The sequence below is a fragment of the Paroedura picta genome, chromosome 4 (genome assembly GCF_049243985.1).
Source record: "Paroedura picta isolate Pp20150507F chromosome 4, Ppicta_v3.0, whole genome shotgun sequence".
In the NCBI taxonomy this organism is placed as follows: domain Eukaryota; kingdom Metazoa; phylum Chordata; class Lepidosauria; order Squamata; family Gekkonidae; genus Paroedura; species Paroedura picta.
The window spans coordinates 40383621-40403911 of record NC_135372.1 but is presented as its reverse complement, the minus strand read 5'-3'; the positions used below and the strand labels follow the sequence as shown (position 1 = coordinate 40403911).

At 46.6% G+C, this 20291-nt stretch overlaps 1 protein-coding gene across 1 annotated transcript in view; it reads right to left on the bottom strand.

Annotated features, from left to right (window-relative positions):
• The window catches only part of ATF6 (activating transcription factor 6), an 87748-nt gene that overhangs the window by 19671 nt on the left and 47786 nt on the right, over nt 1–20291 (bottom strand). The window contains exon 15 of the mRNA XM_077332568.1: nt 8214–8298. Within this exon, the coding sequence (XP_077188683.1) occupies nt 8214–8298 (85 nt within the window). The remainder of the gene's footprint in view (nt 1–8213; nt 8299–20291) is intronic.

Sequence of the window (20291 nt, the reverse complement as noted above, 5' to 3'; positions counted from 1 at the left end):
TGAGATGGGCCAGAGAGGGCACTGGGGTGCAATCTCATCAATGGCAGTCACCAGCCAGCTTTGCCAGCCACTGACCAACTCATCCAGTGAGTCACTGGGAGGGATCAGGTCCTGCAGAGCATTCAGGAAACTGATGGGGTCCATAGATCTCCATGGACGGGTATAAATAAGCCTATACGGAATGCAGAGCTATGCCTTCAAGGCATAGTGGTCTGGCCACGGCACAGCATTAGCTGCAACCGGATCCAAATATGAGTAATGTCACAAGTTTCTTTGCTTGAGTAAAATACTAAGGGAGACCTTCCATCTATCAAAGGCAGCACTGTTGACCTTGACAGGTAGTAGCTCTCCAAGGAGACCGTGCAGAGCTGCTGTCAGTCGGAGCAGACAATACTGACCTTGATGGACCAAAGACCTTACTGAATAGAAGGCAGCTTTGTGTGTGTTCATGTGTCAACCTGGGACCTTCTGTGTGGCAAGCAGATGCTTCATCAGTGAGCCACAGCCCCTGTCTCTAAAACCAGCAAAGGATGGTATCAACTCTCTCCTCCAAACAAGATTGACTAGTGTTTAACCCTCACAACCCCTGGATATTAGGGAAATGGATGCATAAGACAGACAGGAAACCAGTGCAGTTCTGCCAGCAAGGGAGGGAGCGTGTCTCATAGAATCATAGAATAATAGAGTTGGAAGGTACCTCATGGGTCATCTAGTCCAACCCCTGCACTATGCAGGACACTCACAACCCTACCGGTTATCTACTGTAACCTGCCACCCCTTTGCCTTCACAGAATCAGCCTCTCCGTCAGATGGCTATCCAGCCTCTGTTTAAAAATTTCCAAAGATGGAGAACCCACCACTTCCCGAGGAAGCCTGTTCCACTGAGAAACCGCTTTGACTGTCAGGAACTTCTTCCACATGTTTAGATGGAATTTCTTTTGAATTAATTTCATCCCATTCGTTCTGGTCTGTCCCTCCGGGGCAAGACAGAACAATTCTGCTCCATACTCTATATGGCACAATTTTTAATTAATTGAAGATGGTTATTAGATCCCCTCTTGGTCGTCTCCTCTCCAGGCTAAACAGACCAAGCTCCCCCAACCTTTCCTCATACATCTTGGTCTCCAAACTCCTCACCATCTTTGTTGCCCTCCTCTGGACACGCTCCAGTTTGTCAACATCCCTCTTCAACTGGGGCGCCCAAAACTGAACACAGTACTCCAAGTGAGGCCAAACCAGAACAGAGTACAGTGGTACCATCACCTCCCGTGATCTGGACACGATGCTCCATTTGATACAGCCCCAAATCCCATTTGCCTTTTTAGCCACTGAGTCACACTGCTGACTCATGTTCAATGTATGGTCTACTAAGACTCCTAGATCCTTTTCGCACATGCTCCTGCCAAGATGAGTCTCCCCCATCTTATATGGGTGTATTTGGTTTTTCTTTCCTAAATGCAGAACTTTACATTTGTCCCTATTGAACTTCATTTTATTCAGTTTAGCCCACTTCTTGAGCCTATCAAGATCAACCTCTATTCTGGTTCTGTCTTCAGTTGTGTTTGCTACCCCTCCCAGTTAAGTATCATCAGTCCCCCTAAATGATACATCATCCTCATTCTAACACCAATACTTAAGAGAAGGAAAGCAACATTCCAGAAGATCCCAAACATTCTCTCTCTTCCCCTCCCCACCACTGGCCTCTCTACACAAGACATCAAAACCTTAACCTCAGTAGAAAAGAAGTGGCAGAGTTAAGAAGATCTAGTCTGGAAACAACCTGGAGGTTCCACACCAGAGAGAAATGATGGTGAGGCAAAGGAAAGGTCCATTCCCTGCACTGCCAAGTGTTCCCGGGCCGCCTTGTCTTTCTGCAGGCTCCCTGCTTACATGCATGTGCCTCTCACTAGGCTGTTCCATCCAATGAAGCTCTATGACTCAGTAGCTTATTTTCCTAACTTGTCCCACATGTTGACTGTTGGACTCATCTTCAAAAATTGACTCCAAGACAAACATCTGACATTTGTAACTTCCAATGTTTTTGCAGGGGACGGGAGCTCTTCCTTCCTCCTTGGGGCAGGGTGTAGCCCCTGCTTCCTTGGTATCTTCTGGATATGTTGCTCTAAAATTAGCTGCTACACATTGTCAGGAATTTGTCCATTTGTGTGTCCCTCGTCCCCACCCAGCCCAAAGCACATTTTGAAATTGTACTTCTGTCCAATAGTATTATATTTAATAGGACAGAAGGGTGTTGAGGGCAAGATAATTCCTCTCTGTTATTGGGCCCCGTGGGCTATTTCAAATGGATCATCACCTTTTTAAGAAACCCTTCACACATTCTTTTTAAAGCTTTCTTCGGAAGGCTTTTAAAAAGGAATCTGTGCCTTGTCTCTCAAGTGCTACATAAATTCAGAAGTTACCTCTGGCTCCTCTTTAAACAGCTTAAGTGGCCGCTGCTAGAGCAAACCGGGAGAGGTCTGCCAAAGCCCATTTTCATTGCTCTGGCAAAGATCAATCGAACCACTTGATGTGGAGAACACTAAACAAGCATCAGTTCCCAGGAAATGGAGACATCACAGTGGTTTATTTCCATGAAGTAAAGTTGGAAATGGCGTCTAACTTCAGCTTTGTTGTGCAAGAGTAAGCCATGAATTAGAGACGGATAAAGTGCTAATATGTATTGGAATGGGTTTGTGGAGCTATTAGATTAGTACTTTGCAGATAAGTGGGCCATGCTTTTTTCTCCCCTGAATTAAAATTGGAGGCACCTGAAAAGGATCACAGTGTGAAAGAGTACAGATCACTCAGTACTGGAGAAGCCTTCCTTCTGTTTTCAGCATGACTCTTCGTTCTAAGTGAACGTTAAGACTGGAAGCCATTATGGCTTGAGTCTGGGAGACCTGGATTTGAGTCCCCACTGCTGTGGAAGCTCACTGAATGGCCTTGAGCCACTTACACATACCATGTAACCTATTCTGCAGCACTGTAAGGATGAAATGTCAACTATTTGGGGGGAAAAGATGAGGTATTAATTATAGACAATAACTCTCTGTGTGTTGTCTCCTAACTTTGACTCTACCTGCAAACAGGAACTCTCTTTACCATAGAGTTAGTGAGGTAGATAGGGACACTGACCACTCACCACTCTTACCTCACTGACCTGTCCCTAGAGGGCTAACTTCCTGTTTCCTACTTCCTCTTTCTTCTCCATCCCTCAAGCCTGCAACATGGTGAGTACAGAGATGCCTCCAGCATCTCTCCCCATCCAGCTATTTAGACTAGCATAGGAATCTTCTCTTCACAGTTTCATGTGCAGAATTAAGTCTACTAATAAATAGTTTCTATATTAGTTAAGCACAACTTTGGAGAATGTGCTTTTCTTTGTTGTTTTCTGACCACATGTACTCATCCAAACCAGACACTCTGCTGACTTTCAGGATATTAAGACTTTATGACAAGCCTACCAATAAAAATAAATGTAAGCAAAGCAAATAAATACAAAATAAGCTCCCAGCAGCAACTTATGCAGAGACCTCACTGGACAATTCTGTCGTATCTCAGCATGGAGTGGATTTGAATGAGCCAACCACACCTCACATAGAGATGGTGGGATTGTCTCCCCGGCAGAGGCTGACTAGATAACAGCAAGGCTGGAGAAACAAATCATGTAGGGGCATATCAGGCAGCATCCTATGGGCGCCTTAGGCTAAAAGTCAGGCTAGATTATTTATGCATACATGGCACAGAATCACTAAACCAGGGGTAGTCAAACTGCGGCCCTCCAGATATCCATGGACTACAATTCCCATGAGCCCCCTGCCAGCATTCGCTGGCAGGGGGCTCCTGGGAATTGTAGTCCATGGACATCTGGAGGGCCGCAGTTTGACTACCCCTGCACTAAACCCAGTAATAAGTCAATGGGAGTTCAGGGTGGCTCCACATTTTTGAAGAAGAAACACCATCCTTCCTATGCTATATAGGAACCTCAAACCATACAGTCCTCCTTCTCTTTGTAGAACCACCACTCGGGTTATTTGAGGGCATAATCTCTTTTCACAGAATCAAGTTTCTGGAGTCCAAATCAAGTCGTCGTGGAGGAAAGCACCCAAAGAAGCATGACAAACAGCTGTTGAGGAAAACTGGGATGCATTTTTCTTGTTTTTCAACATCTGGATCCCCCCCCAGCTCTGACCTCACCCCAAAAAAACCCAATGTTTGCTCTTGCTTCTTACTACAGAAAATAGCTATTGCGTTTTTCAGGCTTGGTTCTTTTGCTTCCCAGTCTCGACTGTCACTGCTCTCAAAACAACTCTATTAAGGCTGGTTTCCATTAACCCCATTGCACAGGTAGAGGGACAGAGGCTACTTGTCCCAGGACAATATATGGATCCATGTCTTGATCCACATCCAGAACTGAATCGAACGGACCGAGCCAAACTCCATATATATGATAAAATTCTCTAAGACAGCACCCACATGAGAAAGACACATCATGCAAGATCGTCACAAGCCCTCTGGGGAGGGATAGAACCACTTCCAAAGAGCACCTGACACATGTCAGGGCTTAAGAGTAGTCATGATTTTGCTGAATTACAGCTGTAAGCCAGTAAAGCACATCAGTTGGCAATAGCCCTACAATGAACTGAAGTCTCCTGGGCCAAGTTAAACATTCCTATCATGAAAAGTGTTTTCTTCCCAACAGATCAAGAAGGCACCTCCTATAAAACTATTGAAAAATGACAAGGAAGCACATTTTCAGAATCATACAACTTTTCCCTGGGCTAGGGATGGTGATGGGTACATACTGAAACACTGAAGAGATTGGGAAGAGAAGAGTACAGAGGTTAGGGAAATCTGTGCAAGGCTGGGACTTAATCAGTATAAATTAACTCATGTCTGCAGCAACCACAGCTCTGTATAAACTGGACACAGTGAGAACAGTTATCACGAGATAACACGGTGTTTCAGTAAGAATCAGACATGGCTTGGTGTGACGTTGAAATTGACAGTGTGTGATCGGCAGGCAAACCCGAAACCTTAGCCCGAAGAAGTCTTGAAAACGCTCGCGTGTGCCCGCTACTGTCTGCCATGAGGTCTCAGTTGCAAATATCAGTTATGGCCATCGCTCCACTTCCTGAGGCTTTTGTGTCAAAGAAATCAGAGTGCTGAGCAGATGGGAAAGGAAAGCAGATGTCCACCCGGCAGATATGGACAGCTCATAGATATCTGAATTAACACTCAGCTGAGCATGCAAAGGAAGAAACTTCTCTGAGTGTGCGATGAAGCATTGCAAATTTGATCAAGGTTGGCCATCTGATGAAACCCCGACCACTGACAGTCTGCCATAAAACCTTTAAAAAATGGCCATTTAATGTGCCCTGGGAGAAGCAGACTGCTAAGCTGACTTGGAATTGGTTAGTTTGTTGGGCAGATCTATTTACTATCGCCTCTGCATATGCAACCAGACCTAAGCAGACAATGCGAGTATCTCCGTGAGAACTGCAATAAGGCAAAGGCAGCCATACAGATAAATGGGCGGTTGTGTTTTGAACAAAGGAAACCAGAACACTGAGCTTAACATCCATGCTTTGAATCAATTCAGGTTCACCAACTGTCTTCTAAATTTGGACAGTCCAAGCCAAAAAGGTGTTCTGTGGACATGAGGAAGGTGCAACCAAAATAGAGTACAGATGGTTCATTCCTATGAAAAATGAGCTTTCTCTATACCAGGCTTTTTCAACCAGGGTTTCATTAAAACGGCCCTGGAAAGGTTTCCCCAATGGTTGGGAGTTAATTCAGTTTTAATATATTTTTTAAAGTTCTTAAAGATTGATTGGGTGATATGACCATTTATGGTCATGTCGACCCCCTCAATGGCCAATGATGGGCCTGGAGGGGGTGGGAAGGGGAAGGGCCCTGGGTCGGCATGCACACAGCTCTGCTTCCCAGCCATATTCTGCCCGATTGTGCCACTTCTGGGGTTTCTTGAAGCCTGAAGAATGTTTCAGGGGTTTCTCACAGGGAAAAAAGTTGAGAAAGGCTGCTCTATATTCTGCATTTTTAAATGCCTTGCCGTAACCCTGAAAGCTGGATCTGTGCTTTTGCTTATTTAAAACCAACAGCTGAGATCCTCAGGAGGCAGGTGCCATTCCTGCAGTCCACTCCATTCCCACATTAAGTTGATTTTGTTCTCCGGATCAAGAGTATATTCATATGAACCTGCATTAATTTACACAAATGCAGGAGCATTTTTCTATCTCCTGTAGCCATAGATGCCACTGGTGGCCCATAACCACACAGAAGAACGCAATAATTCTGTACAGCCATCACGCAAAGAAGGATGAAGCAGTTAATATTAATGTCTGGATTTGTCGTAAGGCTTTAGCCAGTCAAAAGATTCCTGTTAGAGGTATGCCTGGCTTGCTTGCTTCTGTACAAGGACTGTGTCATAAATCACAAGGGCTGTCCTATTATCAATGGGCTATTCAGAAGAGGCATCTCTGCGGCACAGTTGCCAGCTTCAGCCATATGTCTAGTTAGCAGTGCAAAGAAAGCCTGCCACCTGTGGCAAGGGGGCCTCTTCAGCTGTGAAGTGCTTCCCGTCAGCTGCTACCCACAATATGCTCATTCAACACTCAAGGAGGACTTCCGTGGAGTGTTTGTTAGGCACTATGTGTTTGTTAGGCACTAAGAATGCTTGCAAGGTACTATGGATCCCATAAAATGTGTGTTAGGCACTATGTATCCTGTAGGATGTTTGTGAGACAAGGTACTATGGATCCCATTAAATGTATGTTAGGCACTATGTATCCTATACGATGTTTGTGAAACAAGGTACTATGGATCACATTAAATGTGTGTTAGGCACTATGTATCCTGTAGGATGTTTGTGAGACAAGGTACTATGGATCCCATTAAATGTGTGTTAGGCACTATGTATCCTATAGGATGTTTGTGAGACAAGGTACTATGGATCCCATAAAATGTGTGTTGGACACTATGTATCCTACAGAATGTTTGTAAGGCACTATGGATCCTATGGAATGTTTGTGAGGCACCATGGATCCCACAGGATGTTTGTAAGGCATTATGGATTCTATAGAATGTTTATAAGGCAGCACGGAGCATGACAGCATGGAGCCTATAGAATGTTTGCAAGGCACTATAAATCCTACATATTGCTCGGGAAAACTATCACCTTGCAATAGGTGGGAATACAGAAGCCTCGTTCTCTTTGTCAGTTGAAACTGTTCAGCATAATTTTGGCCAGCCTAACAGTGACACATTTGAGCCCTCATTTGTGAAAGCTTAGTTGTCCATAATGATTTAAAAATACCCCGGGTGATATACGGAACACTTATACCAATGAAACCTGGGTCACTGGAGCAAACAGTTAACCCTATACTTTTCCACAATGCGCATTAACTATTTCAGTGGTAGTTTAACATGCAGCGGAATCCAGTATTAAAGCTTACCCAGACCGCCAAACGGGAGTGGGGGGGAGACTCTGCATGTTTATTATTTTATTATTATTGTTATTGTTATGGTTATATTATATATTATGTTCATTTAAAGTATGTCTTATGTGAACTGCTGTGAGCCAGTTTCTGGGAGCAGCATGTCTAATAAATAAATAAATCCCCCCCCCCTTGTCCCACTGTTTCTGCACACAAGACAGACAGGGCAGGAAGAAGCCCAAGCCAAAATCCTTTCACATTTGCCTTAACTGGGGGAGAATGTCAATCCTCACGCCTGGCACCTGAAGTGGCACAATCCAGGAAAACCTTTACCACTCAAATATGCCAAATGGGTCTGATTCAGAAACACAAAACTTCCAACCCCTTTGCTGCACGGAAATGTATAGAGATGTCAAGTCTCCAGGTGGCATGTAAAGATCTCCCGTTATTACAGATGAACTCCAGGTGACCAAGATCAGTTCTCCCCCGGAGAAAATAATTGCTTTGGAGGGTGGAGTCCCTGCTGAGGACCCTTCCCTCCTCGGCTCCGCCCCCAAAATGCCCAGGTTCTTCCCATCCCAGAGTGGGCAACCCTAGAAAGGCAACACCTTTGTTTCGCCAGGAAACAAGTGAACAATTCACATTTACAAGTGAACAATTCACATTTACTTCCCTAAGCAATGCAAGCATTTTGCCCTCTGCGGCGGGGGGGGGGGGGGAGCTTTGTCTCCCTCCCATTCCAGTTTTGACACTCACCACTGATGTTTATCGCTGGCAACACTATCGACATCTTGGGCCGCCTGGTCTTATTATGGGTTGTGGCCGGCAGCAACAGGTGATCCTGAAAACATTGAAATGGGCAGTGACGTTAGCGTTGGCATTTTGGCACGTGCACACTGTGTGCATTCGCAACTAAGAAGGCGCCTCCTTGTAACCCAGCATTTAGATTCTAGCAGGCAGTAAGGATTCAAGCTCTAGCCTGGCGACAATTGACCAAGGACAGTTGTTCTGCAGAAGCATCAGGAAGTCCAGTAGGTGAAACGGTCTGATTCTGCTTGGAACAGCAATATAGTCCTGTTAATACTTTTGATCAGGGGTAGTCAAACTGCGGCCCTCCAGATGTCCATGGACTACAATTCCCAGGAGCCCTTGCCAGCATTCGCCAGCGAATGCTGGCAGGGGCTCCTGGGAATTGTAGTCCATGGACATCTGGAGGGCCGCAGTTTGACTACCCCTGCTTTTGATTCTTAGAAGCCAGATGTTCAACAGGTCCCCTTGAAAACCAGGAAAGCTTCCTTCAGAGCTTCAGGGCTCTCGTAAGTTGCCACTTCGCTGTCTTTACCCTTTCATCTGGCTGCCAGAGAACTCTCAACCCCCACAACCAAACATCTGGCTTCTACCCATCTACCTTTGGATGCAAATGTGCGCTACGAGCTATGCAGCCCTAAATTCTGGCCGCGTTCTCCTTTCCCTTGTTCCCGTGCAGGCTGACATGCTATCTGGCTTTCTTCAGGCTGCCACAAAGTCAGTTTTACAGCATCGGGAAAGAGGAAAAAGCGGACATCTGGCAGTGAAGTCAGTAAACTCTGTTCGACACAACAGGCAGGTTACAAACCCGTGCAGCCTCCAGCCATATCTATTAAGGGAACGAGTCTGCTGTTAATAAAGCAATGTTTGGGATGTGGCCATTAGTTTATAAAAGCATTACGGAGCGACAAAAGCAAACAAAATTAAAGAGAGATTTGCCCAGTTTTCATTTCGCTTGGAGACCAAGGTTACCCTTTCATCTGGCTTGGAAAAAGGCAGAACTGCTTTCTTCCCATTCACGATATCGTATCTGAGGAAGTATGCATGCCCACGAAAGCCTTAAAGGTGTCCTGGACTCTAAATTTGTTCTGCTGCTTCAGACCTACACGGCTACCCACTTGAACATAGTCTCCAGGATTAATCTTCAGGAAAGATGGGTTCCCGGAAGATACCTAGGAGGTGGCTCTTTGGCCTAGCTTGACATGGGAACAGACATGATAAAATCTCCTGGCAGCCAGGAGGAGGTTCTTTTGCCTGAATTCCATCAGACCGGCAAGGTTTCTTACCTGAGGTCTGAGGCAGGCAACCATGGTCTGTGTGCTTACCTGGGGACTGAGTAAAGATATACAACTTGTTCAAGGAGCCTGTCTTTTTTGTAACATCTACTAGGGCATGCTAGCAAGAGGGACAGAGGATTGCATTGTTACCTAGATCTTTTGAAATCTCTTGCTCAATCAGGTGCTGTGCTAAAATTATGCTCGTAACTATTTTATTTTAAATATTCTATATCTTTGTGTATTGGTAGTGGTTCTCTGTACCACCACTATCTCAAAAAATGCTATTGAAAAGGGGAGGCCCAGGAAAGGGTGGAAGGCTGGCAGCGGCAAGTGGCTATTCCTCCAGGGACACATCGAGCAATCAAATGCCCATGTGGTGGCCAGGAAATGGGCAGCAGGAGACACAGTCAAGGCCGCAGCTTGAGGAGGGAAGCTGGGGGTTCTGACTATCTCAGCAGGCAACTCTGTATAAAGGTCAGTGGTGGCAGCGGGTTACCAGAGAGAAAGAGAGAGGGAGAGAGACAGACAGACTGAGAGAGACAGAGACAGACAGACTGAGAGAGACAGAGACAGGGAGACCTTTCCAGGAGATGGCAGCCCCCTGGAGTGGGCACAACGAAATAGGGTCTCCAGGCTGAAGCAGGTGTATTTTGCCATGGGACCATTAAAGCCAATGGTTCCCATAGGGTACTATGGAGAATCAACCCAGGAGTATCTGGGGCTCTGAGGGGGCTGTTTTTTTTTTACATAGAGGCACCAAATCTGCATCGTAGATGCTTGTGCCGCTCCTCAAACGCCCCCCTCTCACCAAGTTTCAAAAAGATTGGATCGAGGGTCCAATTCTGTAGGCTCCCAAAGATGGTGCCTCCATTGCTTTCAATGGAAGAGGAGGAAGGCATTTAATTTTAAAGGGGAATGTCATTTCTTTAAAATGTACATGCCTTTTACCAGCCATAGTGCAAGTGAACCAAGGGCTTGCAATCTCTTTAAACACCTGCTCCAAGCCACAAATTCACCCAGAATCCACTTTTTATGCTTTATTTCACGTATGCTTCAATGATATGCACTCTGTTAAATGAGCATGTAAGTTAGTGCATTTAAAAAGAAAGAATTTAGCTCTGATTTTTCTAATATTTTCTCTGCACTCATCATCAAACAAAAATTTTCCTTCACACAGTCCTATAAAATCACTGACAATTTTGAACAGACTGGCTTGAAAAGACCCAGAATACTAAGATAATACTTCCTACAGTATCCCTCTGTCTCATAAATTCTACAAGCAAGGGCCTGCAGTCCCTGAAATACATAATATTGGTAGCTGCAGGGATGACCACCTAAGCAGCCTCAGGGTTTTTTCCTCCCTGCAGTAGTTCAAAGGAGGGACCAGATGACAACAGGCCATCAGATGAGTGTGAACTAACAAATTGCAAAGGAAAATGGTCACCTCCATAATAACCACCCATTCTGAAATTGTAAATATGGGGGAACAAACCTGGAGATTTTCAGGATTTTTCTAGATCAACCATTTCAGATAGTTGAAAAATGTCAAAAATCTATCTGGCTAAAATAATACCTGAAAAATACTGATAAAGTATATTTCAGAGGGCTTTTCTGGGGTGGGGGTGGGGGGCTCTGATTAGCTGAATGCACACTCCCAACCTCAAAATCTGAAAAACAGTTCAAGGGCAACGACCCAATAGGGGACTTAACTCAAATTACGTCCTGCATCCTGGTAGAGTTTTCTTCTGGGTCCTTGTTCATATAGAGTACAAAACCATGCTCACGCCCCCCAAAATCTTTGAGTAAGGTGACCAGATTTTAACATTTGTAAAGCGGGAGAACATTGACCGGGGGGGGGGGTTCTTGATTAAAAATTTGGTCTATATGGAGCAACAAAAAGTGTCATAGAACGCATAGAACGCAAAAATAGTACTGTAATATATATATACTAGTAGTAGAGCCCGCTGAAACCAAAATTCAGCGGGCGCTAGGGGCCTGGGGAGCTTTTTTCTCTCCCCCTCCCGATCTGGGAAAAAGCTCCCCAGGCGCCGGGGAAGGCAATCCGCGGCTCTGCGAGCCACGGATCGCCTTCCCTGGGGCCTGGGGAGCTTTTTTCTTTCCCCCCCATCTTCAAAACGGTTCCCAGGCCCCGGGGAAGGCGCTGAGCAGCTCAGCGAGCCGGCCAGCAGCCTCCCCGGGGTCTGGGGAGCCATTGCCAGTTAGAAGGCGGGGGCCAGAGAGCATACCTTCGCTCTCGGCGGCCAGCAGAGCAATGGCCGCTGGAGCGAAGGTAAGCTCTGGTGGGGGGTAGGGCGGGTTGGTTATAGTCTGGGAAAACAGCCAATCAGTAGCCTTCCTCATCCCGGACAGGGCCTGCCCTCGGGGCCCTTACTGTTTTATTTCTTCCGCTCCGCCAGGAGCGGTTAAAGATATTTAATTTCAACATAAGTACAATTTGCCAGGCACCCCCAGATGTTCCTCCAAAAGTGGGACAATGTGGTCACCTTAGCTTTGAGTGATGCACTCCCTGATCTGGTGTATGTTGCAAGGGGTGGGCTACACAAACATAGGAAACACATGAACACCACAACACAGATTCTCACCCCTACACCCTCCAGTCACCTCATCAGGGCACTTCAGGCAACCTCCCTCTCTCCCTCTATGATTCCTCCTACCCCAGGCATGCTCTCAATGGTATCTCCAGTTTTTTGTTCCTGTGTGTGTCTGTTGTATAGGCACAACACCCCCATGTGACTCTTTCCCACACCATCTAACCCTAACCCCTGTGCATCTGAATTAGAATCACACACAGAGCTGGAAGAGACCACAAAGTGACATCCAGTCCAGCCCCCCACCTTCTTGGGGACTTAAAAATCCTGATGGGGGCTCATACAATGTCCTCCTAAAAACTTCCAATAAAGGAGACTCCTCCACCCTCCAAGGCAGCATATTCCATCTATGACCAGTCCTCACCATCGGAAAATGCTTCCCAATATTTAAGTGGAACCTCCTTTCCTATAATTTGAACCCATTGCTCCTAGTCCTTGTCTCTAAAGCTGCTCTTCAACATGTCTACCTTTTATCTAGCTAAAAATAGCTACTGTCTCACCTGTTGCTCTCCTCTTCTCCAAGCTACACATGTCCAACTCTCCCAACATCTCCTTGCGTAAGGCATGGATTCCAACTCAACTATCCTAACAATGTTCTCCGAACACATTCCAACGTGTCAATATTCTTCTTGACCTGTGATGCCCAGAACAGGACACGATATTTCAAATGAAGTCTACCCAATGTGGAATACTCTAGATTTTATGCTCCTAGTAATGCAGCCTAATATCACATATGCCATATCGCACTGTTGGCTCATAGTCAACTTATCGTCCACCCAATGTCCTAAGTCCCTTTCATATGTACTACTATCAAGCCAGGTAACACCCATCTTATATATATGCACCACATTATTATTACTCAAATGTAATACTTTACACGTCTCCCTATTAAAATTCATTTTGTTGGCTATGGCCCAATTTCCCAATCTATCCTGATCTCCTTGAATAGTAGTCCTTTCCTCTGGGGGTCCTTTCCTTTCCTCTGTCAGCCAATTCAGTGTCATCTGCAAATCTGATCAATGTATCCTCAGTCTATTGCCTCATACAAATAATTAATAAAAATGTTAAACAATATTGGCCTCCCTCCAAGATGAAGAGGAACCATTGATTGGCACCCTTTGGATTCTATCAGGCAGCCAATTACAAATCCATCTGACTGATCTTACCCATCCCAGTTTTTAGCAATTTTCTCACAAGAATATAATGGGGGACCTTATCAAAGGCCTTACTGAAACACAAACACTCTTGGCTCTCTCTCTCACACACACACACACTGCCATTCTCCTCTCTCTCTGTATGTCTGTGGCTCCTTCCTCCCCCTCCTCCTCTTGGGCTGTCACATGTGCTGTTCCTGACATGGCTTTGCAGCCAAAAAGCAATATAACATTTCCAGATAGCGCTGTTTCCAAAGTCTGGTGACCAGGTTGCATGGATGAATAATCTCCACATCAACAGAAAAGCACACAGGAAACAGAGTATATTAGAGTAAAGGCTAGGCTAGAAACCTCCCCCCCTTCCCTCCTCCCCTTTGATAAGGGGAAGCATCCATTCCCTTAGGAATTTATTTAAATATTCTGGCCCTGCAACGCCCACCGCTGGAAACTTAAAACACATCACAGGATGACCCCCCCCCCCCAAATACAGCTTAAACAAAAACACGCAACTCAATATGTTCCCGGTACAATCCTAACATTGTGCTGAGCATTCACTCTTCCTCTTCTTGCTGCAGATATAAAACTTCATGAACCAAAGAGCTTTGCAGCCACATCTTTGGATAAACCAGCCACTGGATTCTGGATTGTCCCAAGATCCTGTTGTTTGCTCTGGCTCACTGATTTGGTATCTTTTACTGTTGTAAACCAATGTAAACAGATGGTCTTCATAGAATCATAGAGTTGGAAGGGGCCTCCAGCCCCCTGCAGGAAATCACAACTACCTGCCCACCCACAGTGACCCCAATTTCATGCCCAAGTGATCCCCGCCCCCAACAAAAATCTCCAGAATCCAGCCTGGCCTGGAGGAAATCCACCTCCCATCCTACAGTGGCAATCAGCAATTCCCTGGGTATACAAGGAAGGGCCACAAGAGACTAACAATGCTGGTTCCACCAGCATACTCGTACAGGGGCACAGGCTGCCAGCCATGGATTAAGGGCCAAGAGCCCTCTGTGGTGCGCCGCAGGCCAACCCCAGACCTCAAATACTTGCAAAAAGGGGAAGGCCAGATGCTTACTGCAGGACTTCTTTGGCTGGCTTAGATCTTCCCTATTCCCTCCCCTTTCCCAAGAGCATCACTGATACATAAAGCAAGAGGCACTTTGAAATGCACTCCCCAGCATGCAGGGTTGCCAACTATCGGTTTTGATTTGGGGTCTATGGAGCCTGGGGAGGGAAGAGTACTCAGTAGGGTACTGTGTCATAGCAGTCATTTTTTTCAGGGCAAGCTTTCTCTGCCAGGGTTTGGGGAACCCTGGGACATCTGGGCGGCCCTGGAAGAGTTTCCCGAATGGGTGAGAGTTCATTATTTTTTAATATATTTTTTTAATTTGTTATCGGGTGATAAGACCATATATGGTCATGTCAACCCAACCCACCCCCAAATGGCCAAGGATGGTCCTGATAAGAGATAGGAAGGCAAGGGGCCAACCATATTCTGCATGGGCATACCTCCTCCAGAGTTTCTCAAAGCCTGAAGAATGTTTCAGGGGTTCCTCAATGGTGAAAAAGTTGAGAAAGGCTGCTCCAAGGGAACTGATCTCTATTTTCCGGAGAACAGCAGTAATAGAGGTTAATATCTGGGTCCCACCTGGAGGCGGCCAAACCCTACCAGCAAATTGGCACCACGCATTAAAGTGCATCTGCTTTTCTGCCCAGCTTCAACACATCAGATATTTTAGGCAGCCAATTCAGCAACTCAGAGATGAGACGCTCAAAAGGGCTTAAAACGTCCCCTGACTGCATACATCATGTTGGGACAAGGGGGAAGAGGGGGAGAGAATTAAGCCCCTGCAGTGTTTCCACTTACTACTGGAAGGGGGGGGGAGAGGAATGCTGCTTTTCATGGGCAATTATTAAAAGCGTAGAAATAAATATCAAAAATGTGTTCTTAGTAAGACTAACACATGTACTGGGGGGGGGGGGAACCCTGAAATGTGAGTCTCAAAAATCCACCATCTGCTGCTTTCATGTGAAGCGCTGGCTACAAGCGGAATAAATCACAATGCTTTCGGCCCCAGCACAGATGGCTTTCGTTCTGGGCCAGAGTTTACACTTCAGACGGGATGACAGCCCCAGGATCAGTCCCAGGACGGAGTGTCTGGCACGGGGGCTGGAAAACTATCAGCTTGGAAAGAGGGGCTTGCCAAAGCAGCCCCTGGCTCCGCCGGCCTCCTTTTCTTCCTCCTTTTCTTCGCGGCTATCTCTGCGACCCCGTGATCCTTGGGGCCAGATGTTCTGCACATTCGAAAACCCAGCCCGAGGCCAGTGGGCTCCCTTTAACCAAATCGAAAAGCAGAAAAGATTCCCGGGGGGGGGGGGGGGCTGGGCAGAAGCCTGACTGAGGGCTGAGCGCTCCTTAGTGTGGCAATCTTGTGTGCGGATCGGCGATGACTGGCGAGTGCCCCTGATGCACAGCAAGCGGCACCAAACAGGGCCAGATATTTTATATGGCTCATTCGGTAGCCAAAGAGGATTGCTGCCCAACAGGTGCCTCTCGGAGGTCTCACACGCTTATCACTGATTTCCAGGTGACCAGCTCGGCTGGGAAAAAAGCTCTGCTCTGGAGGGTGGATTTTATGGCATTTTATCCTGCTGAGGTCCTTCCATAGCCAACTGGGGGTGATGGTTAAGAGCAGAGGCTTCTAATCTGGCAAGCTGGGTTTGATTCCCTGCTCCTCCATGTGCGGCCAGCTGGGTGACCTTGGGCTTGCCACAGCACTGATAAGGCTGTTCTGACCGAGCAGTAATATCAAGGCTCTCTCAGCCTCACCCACCTCTCAGAGTGTCTCTTGTGGGGAGAGGAAAGGGAAGGCGATTGTAAGCCCCTTTGAGACTCCTTCAGGGAGAGAAAAGCGGCATATAAGAACCAAATCTTCTTCTTCAGTAATATCAGGGCTCTCTCAGCCTCACCTCCCTCACAGGGAGTCTGTTGTGGGGAGAGGAAAGGGAAGGTGAATGTAAGCGGCTTTGAGAGAAAAGCGGCATATAAGAGACCCTCCCAGTAGATACCGTATTCTGTGTCTAAAAGTAATCTTCTGGGAATAGGTCTTCTTCTTCTTCCCCAGGCTCCATCCCCAAACCTCCAGGTATTTCATCACTTAGAGCTGGTAACCCAGCCCCCCAAACAGCGGGGCTTACCACAGCTCCTTAGACGGGGATTTGAGGAGGCCGAGGCTGGAAACGTTACACACAAAAACTCTCTGCCAAGACAGAACCACATCAGAGCTTATCCCCCTCCCCTTGGTTCTGGCGCCTCACTCTGAGATTATATACCTTCCTCTAGGGGGGAAAAATAACAGGATAGAAGCATTGATGCTAAAACCCTGACCGCTGGGCTCAAACCCCTCACGCCAGTAATAATTTGGGCAATCCACTTGTGACAGCTTTCTCTCTCTCTGCAGTGAGTACAGATAAAGAATAGAATCCTTAAACATTTAGGTCTTTCTCAAGCATTATGCGCACGAGTATCAGGAACCCAGCAAATGGAAGTATTGGGAGCAAACATTTCCCATAATGCTCCTCCCAATATGCATGGCCACCAGATTCTCCGAATGGGGATCATGCGTATTTGCGTGCAGTCCAGAACCCCAGAAAATCCAGTGGATGGATTGCACACACACCAAAGCAACCTCCCCAAACACACATGTAAAATACACAAATTGCTCCTGTTCACACAACACAGCAGCTGCATGCATTTGGATGATTTACGTGCGACTGACGCATTACTGGTATGTATCCACTGACCATCTGTAAAGGACTTTAGAGGAAACTTATTTGGATTCTTTACTCTCCTCTGCGTTCTTGGCAAAGCCACAAATTACGTAAACCTAGGGCTACCCAGTCTTCCCAGTTGCAATGTATGGCTGTGAAAGTTGGACCATAAGGAAGGCCGAGCGTCAAAGAATTGAGGCTTTTCAACTCTGGTGCTGAAGAAGACTCTTGCGAGTCCCTTGGACTGCAAGGTGAACAAACCGGTCAGTCCTAGAGGAGATCAGCCCTGCCTGCTCCTTAGAAGGCCAGATCCTGAAGATGAAACTCAAATACTTTGGCCACCTCATGAGAAGGAAGGACTCCCTGGAGACGAGCCTAATGCTGGGAGCGATTGAGGGCAAAAGAAGAAGGGGATGACAGAGAATGAGGTGGATGGATGGAGTCAATTAAGCAGTCGGTGCAAACTTAAATGGACTCTGGGGAATGGTAGAGGACAGGAAGGCCTGGAGGATCACTGTCCATGGGGTCGCGATGGGTCGGACACGACTTTGCACCTAACAATAACAACAGCTACCAAGTCCCCCCTGGTCACTGCTCGGGGAGGGGGCAGGGTTGCCAGATCCAGGGTGGGAAACTCCTAGAGATTTGGGGGATGGAGCCTGGGGAGGACAGAAACCTCAGTAGGAGACAATGCCAGAGAGTCCACCCTCCAAAGCATCCATTTTCTCCAGGGGAACTGATCCCTGTAGTCTGGAGATGCTGTAATTCTGGGAGATCCCCAGGTCCCACCTGGAGGCTGGCATCCCTTAGAGCTCTCCCTCCCAGGGCCCCCAATGTGCTGCTATATCAAAACCTCCCTGGATTTTCCAGCCCAGCATTGACTTTTTCTAAACCAAACTATCCCACCGCATCAAAATGCAGGGTTCGTCCCCGTATGTACACAGCATTGCCGCACGAGAAGAAACCATCTAAAGAAAGAACAAATGTTCCCAGAATTCTCTCCACAGCCACAGATGCATCCCAGACTCAGGACCTATTCCCAGAAGATTACTTTTAGACACAGAATACGGTATCTACTGGGAGGGTCTTCATGACAACCCAGGGCTTCTATGGTTCTGTAAACTGGGTGTTCTCACTCTCTTCCTCTTTTCCCCCCTGGATCCCTGCCCCCTACCCGTCCCCAATGTCTGCTTTAGCGCCAGGCTCTCTGCTTTCGCCCTCTCAACCTTCCTGTAATTGCTGCTTACAAGCCTGAGTTGCTGACCAGAATGTGGTTAAACATGGGGTTTTTAGGAAGGCACAAATTTGTCTGAAAATGAAGGCTCCGCACTTTTCTGTCGCAAACCAAGAGCAGACCAAACGTTTGGTGGACACGCCATCTGGAGCCTGCCAAGGGGGTTTACACTTTCTTTCAACCCCCACACATTCGGTGCTCTTTGAGGTTCTCAGATTGATTGATTCCAGCTGCTTTCAACAGAAGGGTGGACGACTCTGTGCACACATACAAACTCCGGCTGTGTTCTTATGTGCAACTGAGCCTCTGCTGAGGCGCATTTGAACCTCCTTTCTGGCGAAAGCAGCAAACTGGCTGGCTCTCTTAAGGTTATCGCACCCCCCCCCCCCCCCGAAGCTGCAGAGAAACTACTGCAGAAAGATGAGGGAAATCGGGAGTTGGCTTCCCATTTGAAACACAACCTTGGTAGGCCACTCTGCTGGCGAAACGAGACCTCTGGGCGGGTGTAAAGGGGATTTTGGTCTGACATCAGGCACCTCTGTGCCGAGAACAGAAGCCGCCGAGGTACCTTCACGTAGGCCGGAATACAGCCATCACACGTCTGCTTCTGGTTTTCGGCTTAAGAACAATTGCAGGGAACATGTCGTTGTTTATGAGTTTGTAACAGGAAGCAGTTGTATAACTTTACTATTCATGTATGTGTGGGATGGCCGCCATATGAGGGGGAACAAGACTTCAGACGGAGGGAGCTGGTTCCATTTTGTTCAAGCACTTTGTCTGGATGGCTCCAGAAGAGATAATCTTAGCAGGGGGAAGAATTCTCAGTTTCCCAGTTCGGGGGGAGGGGGGGGGACGGACACGAGGCTGAACCTGGTCCAGGCCCACACTTAGTGATCTATATTTAATTATCTAAATATGAAAATATTTATACTTCCAAAAACCATATGGAACCCGCAATTAACCATGTGGTTTTAACAATATCTTTTCCCTCACTCGTAATAATCTGAACCTCGGTCAAAGAGAGAGAGGACTCTGAGAGGAAAGATGCCATAAGATCCTTCCCTGAGCTGACTTGAGTAAATATTTCATTTCCGCGTGAAAGGAAATAACTTCCTTCCCCTCGCTCTTTTCCTCACAATTTAGGCTGAGTGTGTGTGACTAAGTGGAGATTTGAACTAAGGTCTCCCTTGTCTTAGACCAACACTCTAAAAACTACACCACTCGCATACTGGATACTCAAAATGCATCTTCAAATAAATCTCTGTATCCACAGTAAATAGTGGCTTCTTAGATACCAGTCCCTGACCTGAAATTATGGGAGCATTTATCTGGTTGAAGTAGGATCTAAGACATCGGAATCGCCTCCCTTTTCCATATTGGTGAACCAGTTTTATCTCCTTCCTCCCATGTATGGATAGACAAGAGCCTACCCCTGCCCCCTGGGCTAGTCCCATATCTTTCATTTCTTTTTCAATAAAGATGTAAGGCTCAGGATATCCAAATCACCTTAACTGTAAGCATGTAAGCTACAGATCTCTTCTCCCCACCCCATCCCCCTCCTCCAACACACATGGCTAAAGACAGAAATGGTCTCATGTTCTCCATTCCTTTTTCTCTAAAGCAGGCTTTCGTGATGGCCCTGGAAGGGTTTCCTTAATGAGTGGGAGCTAATTGATTTTTAACAAATATATATTTAAATCTATTAAACATTTAGCAAGTGATATGACCATATATGTTCATGTCAACCCCCCCCCCCAGTAAGTTAGCCACAACAAGTAGCCTTCAAAATTCAAAAGGATGCAAGATTAAAAAATTAAAGTAAGATGCTAACACTCAGAATTGATGGCGTATTTTGGAAAATAGGAAACATCAAAAGTTGTAGGGAAAAAAACAGAAGTAGACTTATGTGGGAGTGGTTTAAGGATTTGCGGGGCCCGTTGCACCAGAGCTAGTTTAAAGATTTGTGGGGCCCATTGTAG